Genomic DNA, 20,412 nt, shown 5'->3' with positions numbered 1-20,412 from the left:
TTAAAAGGAAATAAAACTAACACCCCTTCCTGATGTAGTGGGTCTGCATTGAAAAGTTTATTCTCTGCTGTAATACAACTACACTACACACTTGCCGATGAAGATAAGATTTGGGATGTGAAGATTTGAAAGTGGTTGAAGTGGGCAATATAATGCCACGGTGTAGCTATTGCTATTGTTGGCTTGTTCTTAGAGCGGTTGGAAGAAGAAGTCATTCATATGTTTTGCTGCTCTCTTTTAACGACGGGGACGGTAAGACCGCATTGAAATGCTGAATATTAACGGTACTTATCGGCGGATGTCTTGCGTATCTAGGAATAAGATTGGTACTAAGATAGAGTATACCGTTTCTAGCAGTGAAACGAAATCATGGGATTATTCAAAACGGAGAGACGTGTGTGTGTTGTATGATCGAGAGTATGATTTCTGGCGGATTTTGTATCATCATTTGGTATGCTCATTTTGGTGTGGGTTGTTGTTGTCGTTGTAGCTGCTGTATCCCTTCCCTGCTTCCCTGCGAAGCTTTCTTCGTTTCCCTCTCCCTCTCTTTTTCTCTTTCTCTATGCTTCATCATTTCTCTCACCAAAGGATGTTATCGTACACTTGAAAGGGGTATATAAAAGTAAATGTCTTAAGTAGTGTAAAAAGTGTTGAATAAATTTTGAACCGAATATAGGGTTCAGTTTCGTTACAAAGATAAAACCAAGATACGCTTTCAAGGATGCTTTCCTTTTCCTTAAAAAATACACATTGCACACACACACACACACACACAAACACGCACACGGACATTCCCTGCAATGACCGAAATACTGGCCAATCTCTGTTCTCATCTCTCCTGCCGACCGCAAGATATGTGCGTCATTATCCTTTTAATACGTCTATTGCGTTTCATCTTCCTACGATCTTTCAAAAAGCTATTCCACCATTCTTAAAACGTAAAAAAAAAACCTAAAAGAAATCGATGTCAATGTTTGTTTTGCTAAAAAGAAAACATAAAGTAACCTATCTAAAACGTTATTCACAAATCGGTTCCATTTGGAACCCGGTACGTTATGGGACAACAAGACCAAGAAGCCAGCCTTAAACGATCCTTTTTCAGAAGGATAGTTCGAAAGATCAGCAAAAAGATCCGGCACCCATAACGCACACAGCTTCCTACTGCCCTACCTCCCCGTGCTTCATATTGTCCCTGTACTCTCTCTCTCTCTCTCCTTCTTCTTTACACACGTGCCTAATCCTATCCGATGGAATCCACGGTACGGCGAAGAGCGCGCTGTGTTCAGTCACCATCAGCTGCGGAACTTGTCGTACACCCTAACGAACTTAGCATAAGCGCGCATCACAATCACGCACGCGATAGTAGTACTAGTGGTAGTAGTAGTAATCGTAATAGTAGCAATAATAATCGTAATCATAATAATAAAACTCACAATCGTACTAATCATAATCACAATCAACGCTTTACACTTATCCGCACCGTAGTAGCGCAGGGTAACGCCTGGCTGGGTCGCCTTTTCGCCGCCGCCGTCGCCGCCACTGTCACCCGTTTGCCGCGGTGGTCGTCTACCGTCTGTGCTGCTACTCGGCGGTGTAAAATAATATCACAAACTCACAATCCGCTCGATTCCGGTCCTCCCGTTGCCATCCGAGACAGGTTGTGGTGGAGGTGTGTGGGGGAATGGCGCACCGAGGTGCGTTGGCAACAGCTTTCATAAAGCGATCGGTGCAGTGCAGCAGTGCGCCTGCCAGCATGCACGCCCGCCGTTCGCAGTGGGTGCGGCGGCGGCAGCGGCCTGCACGGGAAACGTAATACTAAAACTCCAACCACCGGTACTACCAGTACCTGTCTTCTGCTGGGCGCTGGGATGCCCCAATCGGTAGGGTTTGCTGTTCCTGCGAGTAACACGCAGCGCGAGCAGCAAGCAAACGGCGAGGGAAGCAGAAGTAAGGTACAGCATCAGCATCAGCACGAGCGAGGATGAGGTGAGGATGCGGCTGGAAAGATCGTAGGAAGCGTGCGCACGATCAGCGCCGATCGTTCGCCGCTCACACCGATGGTACGGGAAGCGATGGGAGAAGAGATCAATGCAACAGTCGTCGGCACAATGTTGGGTCAGTCCGTGGGGACTACTGCTACGGGAACTAGTGCTAGGTCTATGGCAACGGTCATTGCTATTAATGTTACTACTACATTCAGAATTGGGATAAATGTACGATTCGCTGCTGCGGTTGCCGTTGCTACAACTGATGGCCAGCTCCGGCCAGTCGGTTTCTCCTGCGGTTGGCTCCCAGCAAAGCAGCGCATCGTTACGGTCGGTTTGCGACGCGTGAAGTCACCAGAGGTTCTTCGGCAGCACATAACCATTGTTGTTGAGGCCGAACTTGCCATCCATTGCTAGCAGTGCTCCGGTCGGCAGCTCGGCGTCCCCACGCTGGTGCCCTCCTCCGCCGCCACCGTTGGCGCTGCCGTTCCTCTTCATGCCACCAAAGGCCGCATCGTCATCGTACGTGGTGACCGTTTCCTTGCGGCCGTCCTTCGTGGACAGTGTAACGGTCGTTTGGGTGTTGCCCTCGGAGTCGCGAACGGTACGACGCGTTTCGTATGACTGCGTGAACAATAAGGCGTTAGCAAAAGGGACATTCTCACAAAATCACAGCGATAAATACTTACCCCATCGGGACGGCGAATCGTCTGCGAGATGATGCTTTGGCCGAACATACGCGGTCCCTGGAATGCGCCCTCAAACAGTCCCCCCTCGGGGAAACGCTGCCCAAGTCCACCGTGGTTGCGTGATTTCATCGCCGGCTTCGAGACGGTACCGCCGGTCGGGTGGTTCCTCTGCTCGGTTATACCATGAATCAGATCCATCACCTTCTCGTCGTCCGTCGGCTTGCGGCGGGCGGCTGCGCTGGAAGCGCCAACCGTTTCGTTCCTCTCCATGCGCTTCTTCAGCATCAGTTCCTTCATGTCCGGTGTGATGCGCTGCAGCAGCGAATGCAGCTGATCGGCGTAGATCCTACAGTAGAAGGAAAGTTCAATATTAATCACTGTTAATAATCTCTTCGCCCATGCCACTCACTCTCCATCCAGATCGGTGTCTTGCGGTTTCATCTGCTTGCCAATGTCACGGATCGATTCTTCAAAGCCTGGCTTCAGGAAGTCTTGCTTCAAGTCATGATCAAACATCTTTACAGACTCTGGAATGAAAATGCACATGAAGTAGGCGATGCTGGTAACATTTTTTCCTTCTTCTTCTGCCGCACTCTCTCTCTCTCTCTCTCTCTATCTCTCTTACCGTCGTACTCGTCGAGTGACTTCCACATTTCCTGCATCTGCTGCTCGAAGTACTTCTGCATTTCGATCGGGTTGGTGAAAATTTGCACACCGTAAATTTTGCGATTATCAAACAGCTCGTCGTCGCTGTCGTCCTCCTCCACCCAGATCGGCTTGCGGAACTCGTCCTTGAGCGTTGATTTCTTCTTCCTGTGTGTGAGAGAGCGAGTGAGTGAGAGTGTAAATATTGTGAAGTAAGGTAAAGCAACGAGGAATAGGAAAATGGGAAGAATCATTAAATGCATGGACAGGCGCATACACGACCCCGCGGCACGAAAAACCAGGCAAGCGAGCAAGTGAATACACGAAACCGGGAAAGGCAAAAAGAAGGAAGGTTGCTCATGATGGTGGTGCCAGGAATGGAATGGAAATGGAATCGACAAAGTTGTTGTTTTGGAGCAGCGGTGAGGTGCAAAACACACACACACACACACCCACCCACCCACAGCCAAATCCACCTACCTGTTATCGTCATCGTCGTCCTTCCGGCCGTCTAAGCCCATAAATTTTTTTAAAAGGTCCATCTTTACGACGCAAATTTTGATGCCTTTTAAAGGACACGGGGGTTCACAAACCTCTACCTCTACCTTCTGCCACCGAGCAGCGGGCAGGCTGGCAGGCAACAACAGCACAGTAGTAGGCGGTGGCGGATAGTTCGTTCGGCTCTCAGCTGATTTTATGCGCGTTTGTTGTGATGCGGAAAATCGCTACTCGATGCTAGAGATTGGCCCGTTTTGCTTGATTTTACGCGAAGATTAGCTGGGCTCGGCTGTGTTGTATGGACGAATGATCACAGCAGCAAACACAAGCACACCGACTCACACACACACAGTCGGCGGAGAAGGGAGGGTACGGTAGCGTGTCTGATGCAAGGATGCGGGTGTTTTACCAAAAGTCACGTAGGAGGTCACCTTTCAGGCTTGCCGTCGTCACCTGATGTTTTGCGTATCGCACCGATGGCCCACCGTGGAATGTAGCGTTTTGTTTTGTTTCGGGATGGGATGAGGAAAAGCTAATTTTCCGTTTCTGCTGCTGTAACGAGTTTCACAACCACGACGGTGGGACGCGAAGCGAAGATGAAACCGAAACGAAAAACCGCCCGTTGCCGTCGCCGAACACACCGTACCGTCGAAAAGGTATCAAAATATAACGCGAAGGAAGAATAGAGTTTTGGTGAACTAACTATATAACAAAGTATCGAAACGGGAAACGTTTGCTGTCGTTTGTTTTCCGTGTGTGTGTGTGTGTTTTTCACTCGATTGCTACCGCTGCTGGATGCAAAGGTTCTAGAAAAGTTCGAAGGCCCGACTCGACTGATAGTGAAAATCTCCTATTCAACTGTCAAACCTGCACGGGGGTGTGTGTGCGCGTGTGTGTGTGTGTCTGTGATGCGCGTCGACAACGCAAGCGCTGCAGCAACCCTTCGCAAAGCATCGTGTACGAGCGAGACAAATGCATAGCCGGCCGTTTGAGAGAGTGAAAGAGAAAGAGGTACATTTTAGCTGAAACAAACAAAATCGAGCCCGTCGGGGGGCAGGTTTTTGATTTTGGCTGATTATTTTAATGAGATTTTAATTGTTCGGCATGGCCGAGAAATTGCCCGTTTGCAAATGTTATTGCTAATCATCCGAAAGTTGTTTAAACGGGCAAAAGATCAATTTAAAAAACTAAAATCATCCAACATCGCCACAAAAACAATCAAGGTCAAGGGACTAAGTTTCGATAACGGAAGTGATTTAGTTTTGTTTTTGTATCCTCCGTTTATTTGACTAAAGGTTCAACGAAGCAGCATGACGGGCGTAGTTGGTTTTGTTTTGTTTGATCACGCAGCAAAAAAGCAAGCAACTTCAGTGATGATGATCGATCTTCTCGAAACGCTGCCCACAGTATCCGCAGGCATGGGCACCGGGTTTGTCCTGAAAAGGGCGACATTATTAAAGTGGCTGCTATTTTCCCTCGGGTTTTTATATAGAATCTTTACCAAATTGATGTACACTTTGGGATGGCCAAGGGCGGGATCGGTTCCACCGTCGCAGCACACGACACGCTGCTCCGACTTGACGATTGGCAGCTCGTCGATCAGCTTAATGGCCCAGTTCGGGTTGACCACCTTGGTAGCGTTCACGAAACGGGCATTCCGATAGTCGTTCGCTTCGTAGAACTGAAATAGAAACATTAATGCGATAAATGAGCAACGGGAAATAACAACCTGACCGATTCCGAAACGGAATGGGATGAGACTTGCGTAATCGTGCCTCTGGTTTGGCAGGCAGTCGGGGGGGCAGACGGTTCTCTACACTTACTTGTCCCGTGTGTGTGATTTCGTCCTTAATGGTGGCGCACTGCGTAGCAAGCACCTGGGTGGTGATGGAGCGCGTGCTGACCACGTTCGCCAGTCGCCGGGCGGGCGAAAGAATCATCCGTGAGGCCATTCCGGCGTGTGATTTGTTATTCCGCTGCTGGGCTGAGCTGTGTTGTTTTTATTTCGATCGTGCGACACCGACTTGCAGCAGAATTGGCAGCTGATCGGGGTTTGACAGCTGTGACAGCTGCAGGGTGAATCTCGATTATTCGGGCAACGTTATAAAAATCTATCAACAAAGTTAGAGAAATGTTTTTTTCCATTAAATAAGTGTACGAAATAAATGTTCAGAAAATCCTGAAATTAGTTCAAAGCATTCGCGCATTTTTTTAAACATACAAATGACACATTATTCCATCATTGCATTCAAGCACGAATAATCGAACAGGTCACCTGCCCGAGCAGCTGTCAATAACACCGACCGTGAAACGAACCAGAAGAAAAACAGAAACAAGTGCTGCAGAGTGTCGCAAGAAACGCTCTTTATAAAATGATCTGTGAAAGAAATTAATTTCACCACCAAAAATGGTGTACCGAGCACGCTGCTAGAAACGTTCCCGCTGTATCGACGACGGCCCGCTACTGCCCAGCCACGGTTGCCCTCACAATCCACGTACGCAGGTAAGGAAAATGCACGGCCCACAGGCTTTGGGGGTCGCATTTTGTTTACGTGCATTTCGCGTTCCGCACGGAGAAATCTCCAATCGTCGTTGCAAGCGCAAAATGTAAAACCAGCTGTGGATGTCCCATGGAGGTTCCCGCTTTTTCTATCTGCCGGTTGGTTTTGTGGCCTCCCACCGTTCACTCCCACAGCAGGAATGTTGTTGGTGTTGTTGTTAGTGTTGTTGTTGTTAGTGTTGTTGTTGTTGGTGTTGTGGCAATTGCTGCTTTGCCTTCACGCCAGCAACCTTGCTGGTTGAAGTCTCTTGGTATGCGTACACACGCCTTTACCTGCGTGTGCTTCATCTGATCGGAGAATGGTGGGGGGGACGAATGTTGGAAAGCAGAGCGCGGAAATTTGCGTCGAAAACTCGAGCTTGTTGCGAATCCATCTCACGGCAATCTTAGAGCGCAGACCAGGCCGGGGTGTAGGGAAGACGAGAGATATTTTCATCAACTCGAGACGGGGTGGTGATCGCGTTTGTGACGATACACAGTGCGAGCATTCCAACATAAGGTGGAAAAGTGCAGAACAACAGTTCGCTGCAGGGATCGCTACAGCGTTACCAATCAACACAAATTCAAGGAAGATCGTTCAGACAGCAAGTGCAAGTGCCATGTGAGTAGAGTTGAGCTGAGCTATCCATTCATAAAAGAGCCACGGATTAGCCTACCAAGTTGTGCATTCATTAGCAAGTACGGGTCGTTTGGAGTGATTTATGGCAATAGAACCACGCGGTCAAACGCGACTGGTAAACTGGCCATGCGTTTACCGTTACTTGGGCGAGACGCATTTAGAAATCGTGAAACAATGCCTACCCTGATGCGCGGCGCTCGGCAAGAGATGCGGTTTCGTTCGTCTCTTTGGACATGTGAAAGTGGCCACGGTCGATGTAGGCCAGCTCGTGTTGGCGGTTTCTCTAATTGCAGTCACCGTCCGAATGCATTCAGTTTTGCCACGATCGGACATTGACCGATCAGAATGGTAGAGGTGGTGGGTTAAGCGAAAAAGGAAGAGTGGAAAACAACAAAGGCAGATCCTTAAAAGGATAAAGTTGACACACCCTGCGGAAGTATGAACTAACTGGCCTTAAAAAAATTATCTTTCCGAGGACAATTTCACGGTACACGACTGCAGTACCAGTTGGAGGTGAATGGGGCAGATCATGTAATAGCTGGGAAGATGTAGAAGATGAACGGAAATAGGCTAAAAAACGTCATGCTTCATTGGATTTGGGGGCCGTTTTTGTGCTTTGCTTTCCGAAGCCTTCTTCATTAGCTGTACGTGTGGCCATGTTTAACGTTTTGTTTTCCTCGTCTCGTTGTAGTATCGATCTTTGCTAGTGAACGGGTGAAGCTATACGAACCAGGCAAGCATGACATCCGTGCAGAGCCAGGAAGATCTAGAGGCCCGTATCGCGCGCATCAAGAAGCGCAATGAGGAAATCGAGAAGAAGTACCGTGAGGCGGAGGAGGACCGGCTGCGCGCGATGAAGGAAAATGCCATGGTGGAAATCAAACCTCCGAAGGATGACGATTGGCCCCGGGAGCATAAGTACGACAAGATCGATTTCAACTACGAGCTTGACGAAAGCACGCTGGCACAGCTAGAAGGTAATGGAAAATGGCTGCCAGTGGGCCAAGCTAACAGAAAGGGCTTCGTTTAACGTTTAGATTGTATTTACAGAGAGAAAGAAAGAAAAGAATGCCTTCATACAGAAGATAGCGAAAGAGTATAAGGGCTTTGCTGAGGGTGAAGGGCCACCACCGGATCCGGCGTACAGCTTTCTGGCCGACGTAGAGCGCGACGGTGAGAAAGTGGCGACAGGGGCGGCGGCTGGTGATGGAGGAGCCACCCCAAACAACAATGTAGCCCCGTCAGCCAATGGGAATGGTAGAAGTCCGCCGGTAAAAGGGACCGATCATTTCGATCGCCGCAATCCCAACAATCGTAGTGGACATCGGCCACAGGGAGGACACAGGGAAGTGGTCGGCGCAACACCCGGCCAGGGTGGAAGAGGTAGGGGAGGGAAGCAACATGGCCATCATGGTCATCATGGCGGTGGGACGAACATTCAGCGTTCGTTTTCCACCAACGAGCACGACGGTTGGCGATCAGCTACGGGGGAGCAACAGAGGCGTGGAACGAGTGGCCGTGGAACGACACACGTGACACACGAAGGAGGTGGACACTGGAGGTCACGCGGTGAGCAGCATGATGGCCAGGAGCATCGCAGCAAGGATGATAGCGGTGTGCATGCCTCGGCCAAGCTGGAACCGAATCTGACCATTTCGATATCGCGCGATGGCGAGTTCAAGAGTGTGAAAGGTATGGTGCCCCCAATAAGATAGTTCATTTTCAATCGCTTTAGCTAAAGATACACTTATTTCCATTTTGCAGTAACATCTCCCCCAATCATCGGCAGTGGACGAGTTGGGCCTCGTCAGCCGGCGAAGCCTCAATTTCAGTTTCACAGCGGTCCGGGAGATCACAACCAGTCGTCGCACGGTGGTGGTGGTGGCCATCACCAGCACCTACCGCTGACTGCCAGTGCGGGCCGCAAGGACGCACATGCGGGTGATCATTTTAATCGCAACGCTGCCGGTCGGAAATCGGATCGGGTCGGCGGAGAAAGTGCCAAAAAATCGGGACCCATGAATGGCAAGGGTGGAAGTGGTGGGTCCCAGAAGAGTAGCAGCAGTGTGCAGGATCGATTGAACCGCAACCGTACGGCGGCAATCGCTACAAGTAACGATAAGAACGAGAACATCATCGCTACCACTGCTACTACTACTACTACTACTGCTGCTGCTACCAAACCCAACTCGACACAGCCCGTGTCCGGGGCGGCAAAGGCGACACTCAAAACAATTTCGAAAATTATTGAAAAAAATGCAGAAATTGATGAGAAGCTTGCCCGCGAACTGGCACGAGAGAATGAAAAGCTAGCATCGAAGGTAAAGGAACTACGGCTGCAGCAGGAACAGTGAGATAGTGTTTGGTGAAAAAGGAAACGCTTATTGGTTTCCAATTGGATTGTTAGGGAGTGAGCGTCGAATGGTGTAATGTGTAATCTCTCCCGCACGTAAATTTTAACGAAGGCAGCACTTTTTTTATTTCTTTTTTGACGAGTTTCCGATAATGACTCTTGCTGTTTGTGAACTCATTTGGGTAATGATTCACCGCAGTGGTTTTGTGGAAGCAAATGCTTCCTGATTTTAGTATGTTAATTGTTTATTTATCTTTTAAACTAATCGTACACTGCATAGGTGTACTGATTTGATTGGGAATTTAGACGATTTAAGCCCAATTTTCAATGACTAGATTCTACTTTTTTGTAAGTTATTTGTGGCTGCCCAAAGTAACAAGATTCGTTATGAGATGAGGTTTTTAGATTTCAAATGAGCAAGCTCTTTTGCAAAGGCTTATACGCTTTGCGTCAATTGAGTGGATGCACATCGCTGTTTTTTTTTCTAACAGCGATATACACGAAAAGACTAGATTTGGGTAGAATGCAATAATATAGATCGATGCTTCAAGCTGATGCAACACAGGCAAAAGAAGAGGATCATTTGTATCGTTTTTTTTTAAATTGCGATCGACCTGTCTGAGCTGTACTGATTTATTAAAACAATTATTTTAAACCCTTGATTACGCTGGTTCGCTGCAAAACTACACTATACGCGTACGGCCAGCACGATGTGCGAAAGCAGTTCATGTATCTATTCTGCAAAATATTGCGCAACGTCGCAACGCAACCGAACCGAGCTACGCATACGATAAGCATTTAGTTCTTGCAATTTCTGCATTGCGTTTTGAGTGTGCACACGCTGTAGGTTGTTATTTATTCGTAACAGTAACCGCTTACGTTTAGCATTTTAATGAAAACATAATTCGATTTTTAACTATTGTTTTAAACACCTCTCCCTCCCTCCCCCCTTTTTAATCTGTTTATCTTAGTATGTTCTGTTCAGCAGCAATCAATCGGATAGAAGATGCGAAAGGTCCTAATTTATCGTGATTGTGTATGAAAAAAACGCTGCTAATATATATTAACGCATGCATTGGTACGAACGATTGGTGTTTATTCATTGATGATGACGTTGGTATCCTATACAACACTTAATTCCAATTCCGTTTGTCTCATTTGTGTGAAAGTAAGCAATTTTCGCAGAAGAAACGAGCCAAAAATGTGCACCAAGTTCAAAAGTCTCAAAATAAAATAACGGCCCGTTTTGTCCGAAGAGTCGCCCGTTGTGCAGCGTACGCTACAGTGTACGCCAAAGCAACCGCACACCTGTCTGACAGCTTTCGGAGAGGGGTTTCACAACAAAAACAGAAAAGCAATTGTGGCATTCCCACTGGCGACGAAAACAAAACTGCGTTCCGTGTTTTTCGGGCGTTTTACATCGTTTTCCTTCCCGCTGGTCAGAAAAAAAAGAGTAGCCAGCTTCGAGCTAGCGCTGCTGGATAATGTGATCCCGAACGAGTACGGCACCGGGGCCATCTAGTTTTGTGTGTTTTGTGTAATAGACGCTAGCACTGTGTGGGTTTGTGTGTGGAAGAAAACAATGAAGAGTGGCATGGGGCAGCAGCAGCAGTAGCAGAATTAGAAGAAAAAAAAAGCAGTGCATGATTTGCAACCGAGCGTGAATCTAAACTCGGCTGCGTAAATAACACATCGGCAGTGGGAACCACTAGACGAAGCACGGACGCATACAGGCGTAACCAATAGATTTGGTTCGGTTTCGGAAGAGTGTAGAACGCAGTAAGCGGTACCACCACCAACCACTACCCCGACCACTCCGTCACGACACGTTCGAGTGGGTTTTGTGTTGTGGTGGATGCTGAAAAGAAACGTCTTTGGTGGATATTCAATTTGCGTTGTGCTCTGCGTAGTCCCTAGTGGACCGGAAGTGCTTTAGCAGGTCAAGGACGCAGCTCGGTGGATCCGGTGCGGCGAACAACACATACCCGTTGTTGGGCACGCAGCGAAACAGCTACAAACAGCTTCCCGCTTGGGACTGGCAGACGAATGCAGCATGACGGTGGTCTATCCACGTAAAATGTTGGCCCGATTTCATCCGTACCACGGTCAGAACATAATTCTGTTTAACGAGAACACGGTTGCGTACCGGAAGGCCAGTTTCGGCAATGCGCTTACCTTCAGCGAGAACCCGTTGCAGCCGGGTGAAATCTTTCTGCTAGAGATTGAGAAGAACGAGCGGGGCTGGAGCGGCCATATGCGGTTGGGTAAGTTCCGTTTTGGGTAGCAATTGTTTTGATAACTTCATTAATTTGCATTGTGCTTTCCCCGTGTGTGTGTGTGTGTTTTAGGTCTCACTCAGCTTGATATCAAACCAGCCTCCGCACTACAGTACGCCCTGCCCGATCTGGCCAACCTGGGGCACAGTTGGGTCTTTCCCATCACACGCTCGGTCGGCAACTCGATGCTGAAAAGCAACATCCTCGGCAATGGGATCAACGTGAAAACGTCCCGTGGCGTGTTTCCGCGCAGTCTGCTCAAACCGATCGCCCAGGACGGTGGTGCCAGCACGGACATACTGCCGACGGACACCAACTCTCGCATCGGCGTCATCTTTGTGCCGAGCGAACACGAGGCGGACAAGGCGGAGATGCACTTCATCATCAATGGAGAGGATCAGGGCCCGTGCACACACGACATCCCGTACAAGCAGGGGGCCCTGCACGTGGTGATCGATGTGTACGGCACGACGAAGCAGGTGAAGATCATCCAGCTGTACGGCATCTCGACGCTGCAGGGCGCCTGCCGGGATGCGATACTGGCGCGGGTGAAGAAATCGGCCATTCCCGAGCTGCCGCTGCCGGAAAGTTTGAAAAACTATCTGCTCCAGTACGGGATGTAAGTGGTGAAGGGTGTACTATATCTTTTCCCGTCTCTCCCCTAATACAGTGAAACAGTGAAATCTCCCAGGGTGAATGGCTATAGCGCTGTTTATTAGTGAGCAGGGATTAATTTGTCACAAAACGGGTTCTAAACCTATACGACCAGTATCATGCAAATGTATCGGAATACCTTTTCTCGAGTATGTGCTCGAGTATGTTTGCATGGGCTCTTCACATCTACTTCTTAAGTCAGACTTAATCAAAGATCAAACAGACACAAGCTTATTATAAATGATTTTTTTTTTCAGAATTATGCTTATTTTTGGATTTGACATGGTGTTAATGTTAATCTTACAAATACAATTCCACTTGCTGAATGCGAAGTACATCACATACTACTATCAACAGTCCTACTCTCACAATTATTTTATAGAATGTATTCATTTGAAATCGGAACCAATTCAAATCTGAAGGAATAATGGCTCCCGAGCTATTTGCTCGGACCTGGGTAATCAGGTCCTGCAAGACGCTGTCGAATCATCCAGAGCAAAACATGTATGAAACGATTCTATAAAAGAAACTAATGGAAAGGATATATGGGTGAATAAGAATAAGGATGCCTGCGGGGACGGGGCAAAGGATTAATTTCTACCGTACTACTACTGCAAAGACGTTTTGTCGATCAATGTGAATAGTTAATCAAATCCAAGTCCTGCAAGCAAATTCAAATTGTCCTGCACGACGCTCAGTATATGATTGTCCCAAAATTTGTGATTTTTTTGTGTACGTGTGTTGGAAAGTTTGTGTTTCCTTTTAAAGCATAGTGTACGAAGGTGAACGACAAGAATGAATAAATATAGAATATCCTACAATATTGGTGAAATATATATGCATCATGTTTAATTTAAATCGCTTTGTTTTGTACACTAAAAGAGGAAATTTTATTGTAGCTGTAGTTAATTGATTTGCGATTCCCAGGACAATAAGTGCTCAAGGGGACGCGTGCAATTAGTCCACTATCGCATCGTTGTGTGACAAGCGTTATTCACCAATACAGGCCAATTTATCGACGAACGTCGGATGAAAGGTAAATTCTCTTCATTGTTATGCCAGTCAAAGTTCGCCTCAGCACGCTTCACGAGGAGGAGAGCTGAAGCGAATTCCCAAAAGTAAAGTAAAATCGATGACTATTCAAATGACTACAAATCAAATGACTACAAATCAAATAACATAATCAAATAACAAATCAAATATGATCAAGCATGACATCGAAACATTTTAACAGATAGCTTCTGTTGTTTGAATAGAAACAAATAATTTTAAAGAATTTAAAAATTGTCCATTTATAATACAAATATTAAATTGGAATTGAATGATTATCTTTGTTGAATCTGCAAAGAACTTCTGTTGAATCAGATTCACATACGGGAATCAATTCGGAACCGTTTTCGGAACGCATCGCGTCGAAGGATCGGATCGCACCATGTCCATCACTACTTGTTCGTTTGTTTATATTGTTATTCGTGCTGCTGAAATGACGTCGAGAACTGTCAAAACGGGCAGCAACCAAAACACAGCTCTGCCCGTACCACATCGTACACCAGTTTTTGGGGCTACAAAATTGTACCTTTTTTCGTTATTTATAAAAAAGATAGGCAATAGTTGTTTAAGAATGCTCTCCGTGTGTCGTTTGTGTGCCCGGTGGGGTGAACCGTTTGCAGAAATGGACACCATACTGGTAGAGAACCTACAGCCGAACAAGGCGATCATGCGAATGTTTGGCTTCGATGTAAGCAACGCCTTTACAAAGCTGTCCCTATTCTTGATCCACATTAGACTGTGCATTGTTTTTTTGCCCTTTCCTGTACAGCTTTCTTGTTCACCATCGTACCCGAACCAAGTGTGCCAGGAATGTGTCCAAAGCCTAGAGTACAGCTTCGTCTTCCACCAGCAGCTGGTGAATGCGGAAACGCTGCTCCGTACGCTGCTTGAAAAGGGTCAGCTTGAGCAGCGTTTGCTGGAAAAGAAAGTAGCAGGAGAAACACTGCAGCCAGCGGTGGAGTTGTTGGAAGTGAATGCTCTTTCCGATATGCTACAGCACAGCGAGACTGGCTATGCTGACCCGGACGAACCAAAGAAGACCGTCGAGAGTTTAAGCGATGGGGCAGAATCACTACCGGAAGAGAATGGCTGGCCCGATAAGTCGGCGGAAAAAGTGATCGAAATTAAGATCGAAGCCATCGAGGAGTTGGAAATTATAAGCAGTCCACTAGAAGGCGGTGAAACAAGCGGTGTGCCATCTCAGGGAGCAACACATACATGCGATGATGAAGAATCGCTTTTCCTGCATCGAAAAAACAGCGGCGAAGTAGCGTTGGAGCTAACGAACGAATCGAGCCGCATTTCCAATGCCGAACAGAAAGCGATCCGTGCAATCGTGCCCAACAAATGTTACGTGTGTTACAAAGTCTACGCCAACGAGGCCGAACTGACGGCGCATCTGATCGAGCACAACGAGCTGCTTCCCTTCCGCTGCCGGCAGTGTAGTACAACCGACCGGGTGTTTGAGTACCGTACCATACGCGCCCTGAACAAGCATCTTGAATCGCACCGCTACCCGTTCGATTGTAGCGAGTGTCGGTTGCGCTTCCGCAAGATAACTGCCCGCAACGATCACTTTCTGCGCATGCACATGTCCGAAGGCGTGTATACGTGCGAACGGTGCGGTGTGGAGTTTCAAGATGCGCGCAAATTTCGCCTCCACATGGCCGCCCACCGGAACATGGAGCTACAGCGGTACAAGTGCCCTGTCTGCTCGAAAGCCTTCCAAAGCAGCACACTGCTCGAGCGGCACAAACAGGTACACGCTGCGAAACCACTGTTCCAGTGTCAGCACTGTATGCGTGGGTTTAACTCGAAAAGCAACTACATGCAGCACAAGATGCTGCACCTGCAGCAGAATGCGGTGATACACTGTGGGGAAGCGGGCTGCCGGCAGAACTTTACCAACTACCGCGACTGGCGCCGGCACATGAAGGCACACTACCCGCAGGAAGCGGTGTACTGGGAGTGCAGGGACATGCTGCCGGTTACGCTGCACGATACGACCGGCTACCCGCAACCCTGCCCGGAAGCGGGCTGTACATACGTAGCCGCATCGCTGCCACTCATGTTTGCTCACTACCGCGTGCACTACAAGGCGTTCCGGTGCGAGCAGTGCGACGGTAGGTACTCGAACGCATCGGCCCTGCGGCAGCACGTGGAAATACGCCACGAAGGTGTGCGCCGGTTCGAGTGCGATCGGTGCGGCAAACGGTTCGCGTACCGGCACAAGCTGCGTGAACACGTTGCTGTCCATCTGGGGCTGCGCAGCTTCAAGTGTAAGCAGTGTCCGCGTAAGTTTACCAGCTCATCGAATCTGGCCGCGCACAGGAGTACGCATGCGAGCGAACAGGCCGCCAACAGCAGCCGGCGTTGTGCGCTGTGCGCAACGACGTTCGTATCTGCGGTGGCACTTGCGCATCATCATCAGGAGTACCTGCGATTGGACCAATCGGGTGCGAGTGCGTGCGAAAGGATCCAGGCAAGGAGGCAGGAGGAGGAGGGTTTGCTGCGGCAACGTGAGATGGAGTCGTCCAGCGATTAGGTGAGTCGTTGCTCGAAGGTACACGTTTAGCTAGCCTGTTAAGAGATTGTTAAGTAAGTGTGGATTGAAGAAAGGTTGAGCATTAGGTGGTGTTACTAAACAACGAAGTGTAATTATTATTATGGTATGATTAAATTCAGTAACTATCATTAAGGTATGATTTGTCTCTTCACATGTAAACCTTATTCCGCTTTCTCTATTTTACTCAAGACAGTTTTAACAACATTTTATATTAAACTAGTAGTGATTTCGTGGTACAAAGCTTTTTCTTCTTCTAAATTTCAAATTAATTTGACATAATTTAAAATATTGGCAACCAAATTATATAACATTAAGGATCTCATGTTTAAGGCTCTCCACAGTTATGGTAGGTTTAGCAATTTGGAACAACATTGCTAAGAAATATATGCTCAATAGTTACTTTCTAACAAAGAACCCCACCACCCCTAGCACCGACATACGTAATAAAAGACGCGTTTGGTTATAAAAAATAGTGCAACATGTTTATTAAAATCGTTGTGTGTTTGTCTTGTCGCACCGTTTAAACTGGGATTCTGGTGTACAGATTCAAAATCCTGAGGTAAAAAGTGGGGATTTGTATTACAATGGCAGTTGGGTGTTTGGAAGATGGTACACAAATGCGCCCTCTGTTTGCACGTGCACCCTCCCCATTTCTCTACTTTGTACAATATATACGTTCTACGTACAGCAATTACTTGCAAACGCGCTTTAACGAGCCGTTTGCAAGCGATCGTCAACAGTCCATGAAATCGCTCATCTCATTCGGTGGATCGTTGCGTTCGAACGATCCATTCCCATCGTCACTACCGATGCCGCCGACTGCTTCCGCTGCGTGCATCCCTTCCTGCTGGTGATGATGCTCCGCCGTCTTTTCCAAATGCTGCTTGCGAATGTGCACCTTCAGATAGTCCTTGCGCGGGTACCGCCTCAAACAGTACTCACACTGGAACGGTTTCCCCTCGTCGCCCGGATTGTGCGTGCGCATGTGTCGCTTCAAATCCGACGATTGCACGTACCGCTTGCGGCAAACCGCACATTCGAACGCTTTCTCGCGCGTATGTACGCGGGTGTGAATTTTCAAACACTGCAACCGCTTGAACGTCGCCGGACACACGGTGCAAGCGTACTTGCGCACCTGCGAGTGGCTGATGAGGTGCGTCTTGAGCAGGTCCTTCGTGCGAAACGCTTTGCCGCACTCGACGCACACCTGCTCCTTGGCACTGCTCGCGTGCAGCTTAAGATGGTTCTTCAGGTACAGCTTGTTCTTGAACCGTCGGCTGCAAACGCTACACTCAAACGGCATCTCGTTCGAGTGGGTCGTCTCGTGGTTGGACAGATCGTGCGCACGCCCAAACGTGCGGCCACACACGGTGCACGGGTAGCACTTTTCGCGCGCCACCTTCTGCTGATGCTGAAGTAGGAAAAAGATCGACGCGAACCGCTTCCGGCACACGTTACACTCGAACGGTTTGCCGTCGTCCGTGCCGGAGCCGGCCGACCCGTCGGCCGGTTTGTGCACCCGCTCGGAGTGGGCGCGCAGGGCGGCCGCATTCTCGAACACCTCGCGGCAACCGCCACAGCACCGGCGACGCTTCTCCTGCGCCTCCTGCTGGTGAGCGCGCTCGTGGTGCAGCTGCAAGAAGAGCTGCTTCATAAACATGGCACCGCACAGCGGGCACTGGAACTGGCGGATCTGGCGTTTGTGGGTGGCGAGCGATTTGCGCGTCGGGTAGCGCCGATAGCACGTGTCACACTCGAACGGTTTGTCCGGATCGACCGACCGCTCCAGCCGGTGCACGTTTTGCGAGTGAACGAGCAGATCGAGCTCCTGCTCGAAATCCATCCGGCAGCCGCAACATTTGTACGTTTCCTTGTTTTTGTGGCATTTGGTGTGGGTGTCCAGGTTGGCTTGCGTCATGAAACGCTTGCCGCACTGCGCACACACATACTTCCGGTTGACGGAGCGTTCGTGCTCTTTCAGCAATTGCCGCGAGCTGAACCGTTTAAAGCACACCGGGCAGCGGATCGGTTTACTCTCGCTGGCCGGTCCATCCGATACGGACGATTCCACCGGCAGATGGACCGTTTGGCAGTGCTCCCGTAAGCTTTGTTCGCTGCTGAACAGCTTCCGGCAGCCGCAACACTTCTTCTGCTCGTTGCACGATCCGTCCTCTTCGGTGGTTTCGCTCGACTCGTGAACCGTTTCACCCGTAACCAGGCGCCGCGCTGCAAGTGCCTTTTCTTCGTACTCCAGAATCAGCTCGATGTCTTCGCTTGACAGTACCGGTTTGTTTTGCTCGTCCTCCAGTTGGGGGGTTAGCTCGGAATGCTGATATTCTTGGCGCGATTGTTCCATGCCGGACACTGGTGGTGGTTGCTGCTGCTCGATAGGCGTGTCCGCGAAACTTTCCTCCTGAACGCTGTCAGCCTTCTCATCGCTCGGTGCAGTAAAGTCACAGTCCGCGTTCTCCAGCAGCATACCTTCACCCTCCAAGATCATGGCGTCGTACCCGTTCGCTAGCAGGAACTCGTAGCCGGACGGGTCCATATCGTCCGCACGCAACCCGACCACCGACGACGCGTTCGGTTTGCGCTCTTCGCGGTGCAAGTTTAGCTCGTGCTTAAAGATGGACCGTAGCGTCACGTCCGAATCGCGACACTTCTGTATGATGTGGTACGCGATGATCAGATACTCGGCACAGTTCCGGCAAGCGTTGCGAGGCAGCGCATCGTTCTTGCGGATCTCAACCCGGGCACACTCTCGGATCACGTCGCTCAGCAGCACGTCCTCGAACTCGTCGTACACGCACACACAGTCGTCCTCGCAGCTTTCCATGCAGATCCGGCACACCTTGTAGCAGTCCGGCTCGATCAGGATGTGGTCCATGGTGTGAGTGGTGGATGTGGAATCCGGTTACCCCCTAATCCGTGTGCGGTGGTTTGCTGCGGGTTCACATGTGCGATGATGCACCAACACTAATCTCGGTTGTCTCGGTTGCCCGATAACGACGCACACACGCCTCTAGCTCACTGTGTAGCACGCCATCTGTGGTGCTGAGTTCGGGTTTTCCTTTACCCCCAAATGCTCTAGAAACAGATAAGAATTGCGGGATGAGGTTTGCTGGAGTTTTGGTTGGTTTTTACCAGAACACGGGCGAAACGTAGACAGCACGACGTGGGTATCCCCGCACACACAAAATGTTTGTTTACGTGCGCGCATTGCGATATTGGTGACAGCTGCACACAGAAGCGTGTGCCGAACAGGGTGGCCAGATTATTCAGACGGTTATAGGCTCCGGAGTCGATTCCGAATCAAGAATCGATTCCTGAATCAGAGTTTGTTCCGGAATCTAAATTGACCTGGAAATCGCAATTTGCACCGGGAACGGAAACAGAATTGAGTCGAGAATTGAAATTACCTCCGGAATGGGTAAATAAGAAGTTAAGGAAGGGAAATCAATCCTAGAATCTTAATTATTATTATTATTTATTTAATCTTCAACGGGCCGTATGGCCTAATTAAGATGTAACAGTTCAATTGAGAAAAAAAAAAATACATAGCAAAAATAAGATTTACATCGCAATTCACTGCGGCCACGGCAAAAGCCGGAGACGTTCCTTGAAGCACTGAGTTGAGATATCGAAGTCGAAGCAATCCGAGACAGTGTTGAAGACAGCCGACATGCGGAACATAGGGTCAGACCGACCAGCACTGGAACGGGGTTGAGCGAGCCGTAGAGTTTCTCTAGACCTAAGTGTTCGGGATGGTGCATAGATATCGACTCGATGCAACAAAGGCGATGAGTCGATAGAGCCATTTAGCAATCCAGCGATGAAAGAGCACTGTGCATTGCGTCTTCTAACCGAAAGAGGTTCAAGGCCTAGAAGACGGCACCGCGCAGCATACGGAGGAAGATTATTGCGATCCTGCCAGGGAAGTAGGCGTAGGGCATATCTCGTGAGCTTACGTTGAATCGCCTCAAGTCGAGCAATTGAAGAAGCGGTAGTTGGGCTCCAGACTACGCACGAATATTCCAGAACCGAACGAACGATGCAGTTGTACACAGCTTTAATGCACATGGGGTTACGGAATTCATTAGTTGTCCGGATAACCACGCCAAGTAATTGATTTCCTCTGGCTACAACGTCATCGATATGCTGTTTAAAGTTCAAACTAGAGTCAAGCAGAACGCCCAGGTCTTTGGCATGATTCTGTCGATTAACTGCAGTGCCGTCCATGAAGTAGGTCCCAGTCACTGGGCTCCTGCATCGACTAAAAGACACACAGTAGCATTTCTCGATGCAGATAGTCAGTCCATTACGCTTGCACCACGAACAGAAAATTTCGATGCAGTCTTGCAGGAATGTACAATCGCCTGTGTTGTGAATAGGCGAGAAAATTTTTGCGTCGTCGGCAAACAGACTGATACTGTCGGGAGGTAAAGCCAGGGTAACATCGTTGATAAACAATATGAAGAGAAGCGGGCCAATATTGCTTCCTTGTGGCACACCCGAGC

General features: G+C 48.9%; 6 protein-coding genes across 7 annotated transcripts; 3 read left to right on the top strand and 3 right to left on the bottom strand.

The window, feature by feature from the left end:
* Nucleotides 1-35: 35 nt before the first annotated feature.
* Nucleotides 36-4,848, bottom strand: LOC121596067. The gene is made up of 5 exons (XM_041920678.1): nucleotides 3,800-4,848; nucleotides 3,300-3,487; nucleotides 3,084-3,201; nucleotides 2,675-3,020; nucleotides 36-2,609 (listed from the first exon to the last, which is right to left on the bottom strand). The coding sequence occupies exons 1-5, from the start codon at nucleotides 3,859-3,861 to the stop codon at nucleotides 2,337-2,339; spliced, it is 987 nt and encodes a 328-aa protein (XP_041776612.1). The 5' UTR covers nucleotides 3,862-4,848; the 3' UTR covers nucleotides 36-2,336.
* A 229-nt stretch (nucleotides 4,849-5,077) lies between these two features.
* On the bottom strand, nucleotides 5,078-5,877 carry LOC121596069 (probable NADH dehydrogenase [ubiquinone] iron-sulfur protein 6, mitochondrial). The gene is made up of 3 exons (XM_041920680.1): nucleotides 5,641-5,877; nucleotides 5,319-5,498; nucleotides 5,078-5,253 (listed from the first exon to the last, which is right to left on the bottom strand). The coding sequence occupies exons 1-3, from the start codon at nucleotides 5,767-5,769 to the stop codon at nucleotides 5,185-5,187; spliced, it is 378 nt and encodes a 125-aa protein (XP_041776614.1). The 5' UTR covers nucleotides 5,770-5,877; the 3' UTR covers nucleotides 5,078-5,184.
* A 221-nt stretch (nucleotides 5,878-6,098) lies between these two features.
* Nucleotides 6,099-10,430, top strand: LOC121596064 (hornerin-like). 2 transcript variants are annotated; one of them, XM_041920675.1, is made up of 4 exons: nucleotides 6,099-6,320; nucleotides 7,688-7,973; nucleotides 8,047-8,688; nucleotides 8,761-10,430. In XM_041920675.1, exons 2-4 carry the CDS (start codon nucleotides 7,736-7,738, stop codon nucleotides 9,348-9,350), a joined length of 1,470 nt encoding a protein of 489 aa, XP_041776609.1. In that variant the 5' UTR covers nucleotides 6,099-6,320; nucleotides 7,688-7,735; the 3' UTR covers nucleotides 9,351-10,430. The 2 variants fall into 2 exon arrangements, with proteins under 2 accessions (XP_041776609.1, XP_041776610.1); XM_041920676.1 differs by lacking the exon at nucleotides 6,099-6,320 and adding an exon at nucleotides 6,618-6,978.
* A 244-nt stretch (nucleotides 10,431-10,674) lies between these two features.
* Nucleotides 10,675-13,100, top strand: LOC121596068 (neuralized-like protein 2). The gene is made up of 3 exons (XM_041920679.1): nucleotides 10,675-11,613; nucleotides 11,698-12,244; nucleotides 12,537-13,100. The coding sequence occupies exons 1-3, from the start codon at nucleotides 11,403-11,405 to the stop codon at nucleotides 12,697-12,699; spliced, it is 921 nt and encodes a 306-aa protein (XP_041776613.1). The 5' UTR covers nucleotides 10,675-11,402; the 3' UTR covers nucleotides 12,700-13,100.
* Nucleotides 13,101-13,783: 683 nt separating this feature from the next.
* Nucleotides 13,784-16,327, top strand: LOC121597008 (putative zinc finger protein 66). The gene is made up of 2 exons (XM_041922454.1): nucleotides 13,784-14,017; nucleotides 14,099-16,327. Exons 1-2 carry the CDS (start codon nucleotides 13,901-13,903, stop codon nucleotides 15,872-15,874), a joined length of 1,893 nt encoding a protein of 630 aa, XP_041778388.1. The 5' UTR covers nucleotides 13,784-13,900; the 3' UTR covers nucleotides 15,875-16,327.
* Nucleotides 16,328-16,388: 61 nt separating this feature from the next.
* LOC121597007 (zinc finger protein 2 homolog) lies at nucleotides 16,389-19,130 on the bottom strand. Its single transcript, XM_041922453.1, has 2 exons — nucleotides 19,040-19,130; nucleotides 16,389-18,982 (listed from the first exon to the last, which is right to left on the bottom strand). The coding sequence occupies exon 2, from the start codon at nucleotides 18,780-18,782 to the stop codon at nucleotides 16,629-16,631; it is 2,154 nt and encodes a 717-aa protein (XP_041778387.1). The 5' UTR covers nucleotides 18,783-18,982; nucleotides 19,040-19,130; the 3' UTR covers nucleotides 16,389-16,628.
* Nucleotides 19,131-20,412: the final 1,282 nt, after the last annotated feature.

The sequence above is a fragment of the Anopheles merus genome, chromosome 3R (assembly GCF_017562075.2).
Source record: "Anopheles merus strain MAF chromosome 3R, AmerM5.1, whole genome shotgun sequence".
NCBI lineage: Eukaryota > Metazoa > Arthropoda > Insecta > Diptera > Culicidae > Anopheles > Anopheles merus.
Note: the sequence above shows the minus strand (reverse complement) of the source record. Positions and strands in the feature narration are given on the sequence as shown.

Coding starts and splice junctions, on each gene's coding strand:
- LOC121596067 (XM_041920678.1), bottom strand. CDS start 3,861: ATGGACCTTTTAAAAAAATTTATGGGCTTAGACGGCCGGAAGGACGAC. Junction 3,488..3,799: donor GACGACGATGACGATAACAG/GTAGGTGGATTT, acceptor TCTCACACACAG/GAAGAAGAAATCAACGCTCA. Junction 3,021..3,083: donor GACACCGATCTGGATGGAGA/GTGAGTGGCATG, acceptor CTTCTACTGTAG/GATCTACGCCGATCAGCTGC.
- LOC121596069 (XM_041920680.1), bottom strand. CDS start 5,769: ATGGCCTCACGGATGATTCTTTCGCCCGCCCGGCGACTGGCGAACGTG. Junction 5,499..5,640: donor AAATCACACACACGGGACAA/GTAAGTGTAGAG, acceptor TTTCTATTTCAG/TTCTACGAAGCGAACGACTA. Junction 5,254..5,318: donor CCAAAGTGTACATCAATTTG/GTAAAGATTCTA, acceptor CGCCCTTTTCAG/GACAAACCCGGTGCCCATGC.
- LOC121596064 (XM_041920675.1), top strand. CDS start 7,736: ATGACATCCGTGCAGAGCCAGGAAGATCTAGAGGCCCGTATCGCGCGC. Junction 7,974..8,046: donor CACGCTGGCACAGCTAGAAG/GTAATGGAAAAT, acceptor TTGTATTTACAG/AGAGAAAGAAAGAAAAGAAT. Junction 8,689..8,760: donor CGAGTTCAAGAGTGTGAAAG/GTATGGTGCCCC, acceptor TCCATTTTGCAG/TAACATCTCCCCCAATCATC.
- LOC121596068 (XM_041920679.1), top strand. CDS start 11,403: ATGACGGTGGTCTATCCACGTAAAATGTTGGCCCGATTTCATCCGTAC. Junction 11,614..11,697: donor GAGCGGCCATATGCGGTTGG/GTAAGTTCCGTT, acceptor TGTGTGTTTTAG/GTCTCACTCAGCTTGATATC. Junction 12,245..12,536: donor TATCTGCTCCAGTACGGGAT/GTAAGTGGTGAA, acceptor TTTTTTTTTCAG/AATTATGCTTATTTTTGGAT.
- LOC121597008 (XM_041922454.1), top strand. CDS start 13,901: ATGCTCTCCGTGTGTCGTTTGTGTGCCCGGTGGGGTGAACCGTTTGCA. Junction 14,018..14,098: donor TGCGAATGTTTGGCTTCGAT/GTAAGCAACGCC, acceptor TTTCCTGTACAG/CTTTCTTGTTCACCATCGTA.
- LOC121597007 (XM_041922453.1), bottom strand. CDS start 18,782: ATGGACCACATCCTGATCGAGCCGGACTGCTACAAGGTGTGCCGGATC.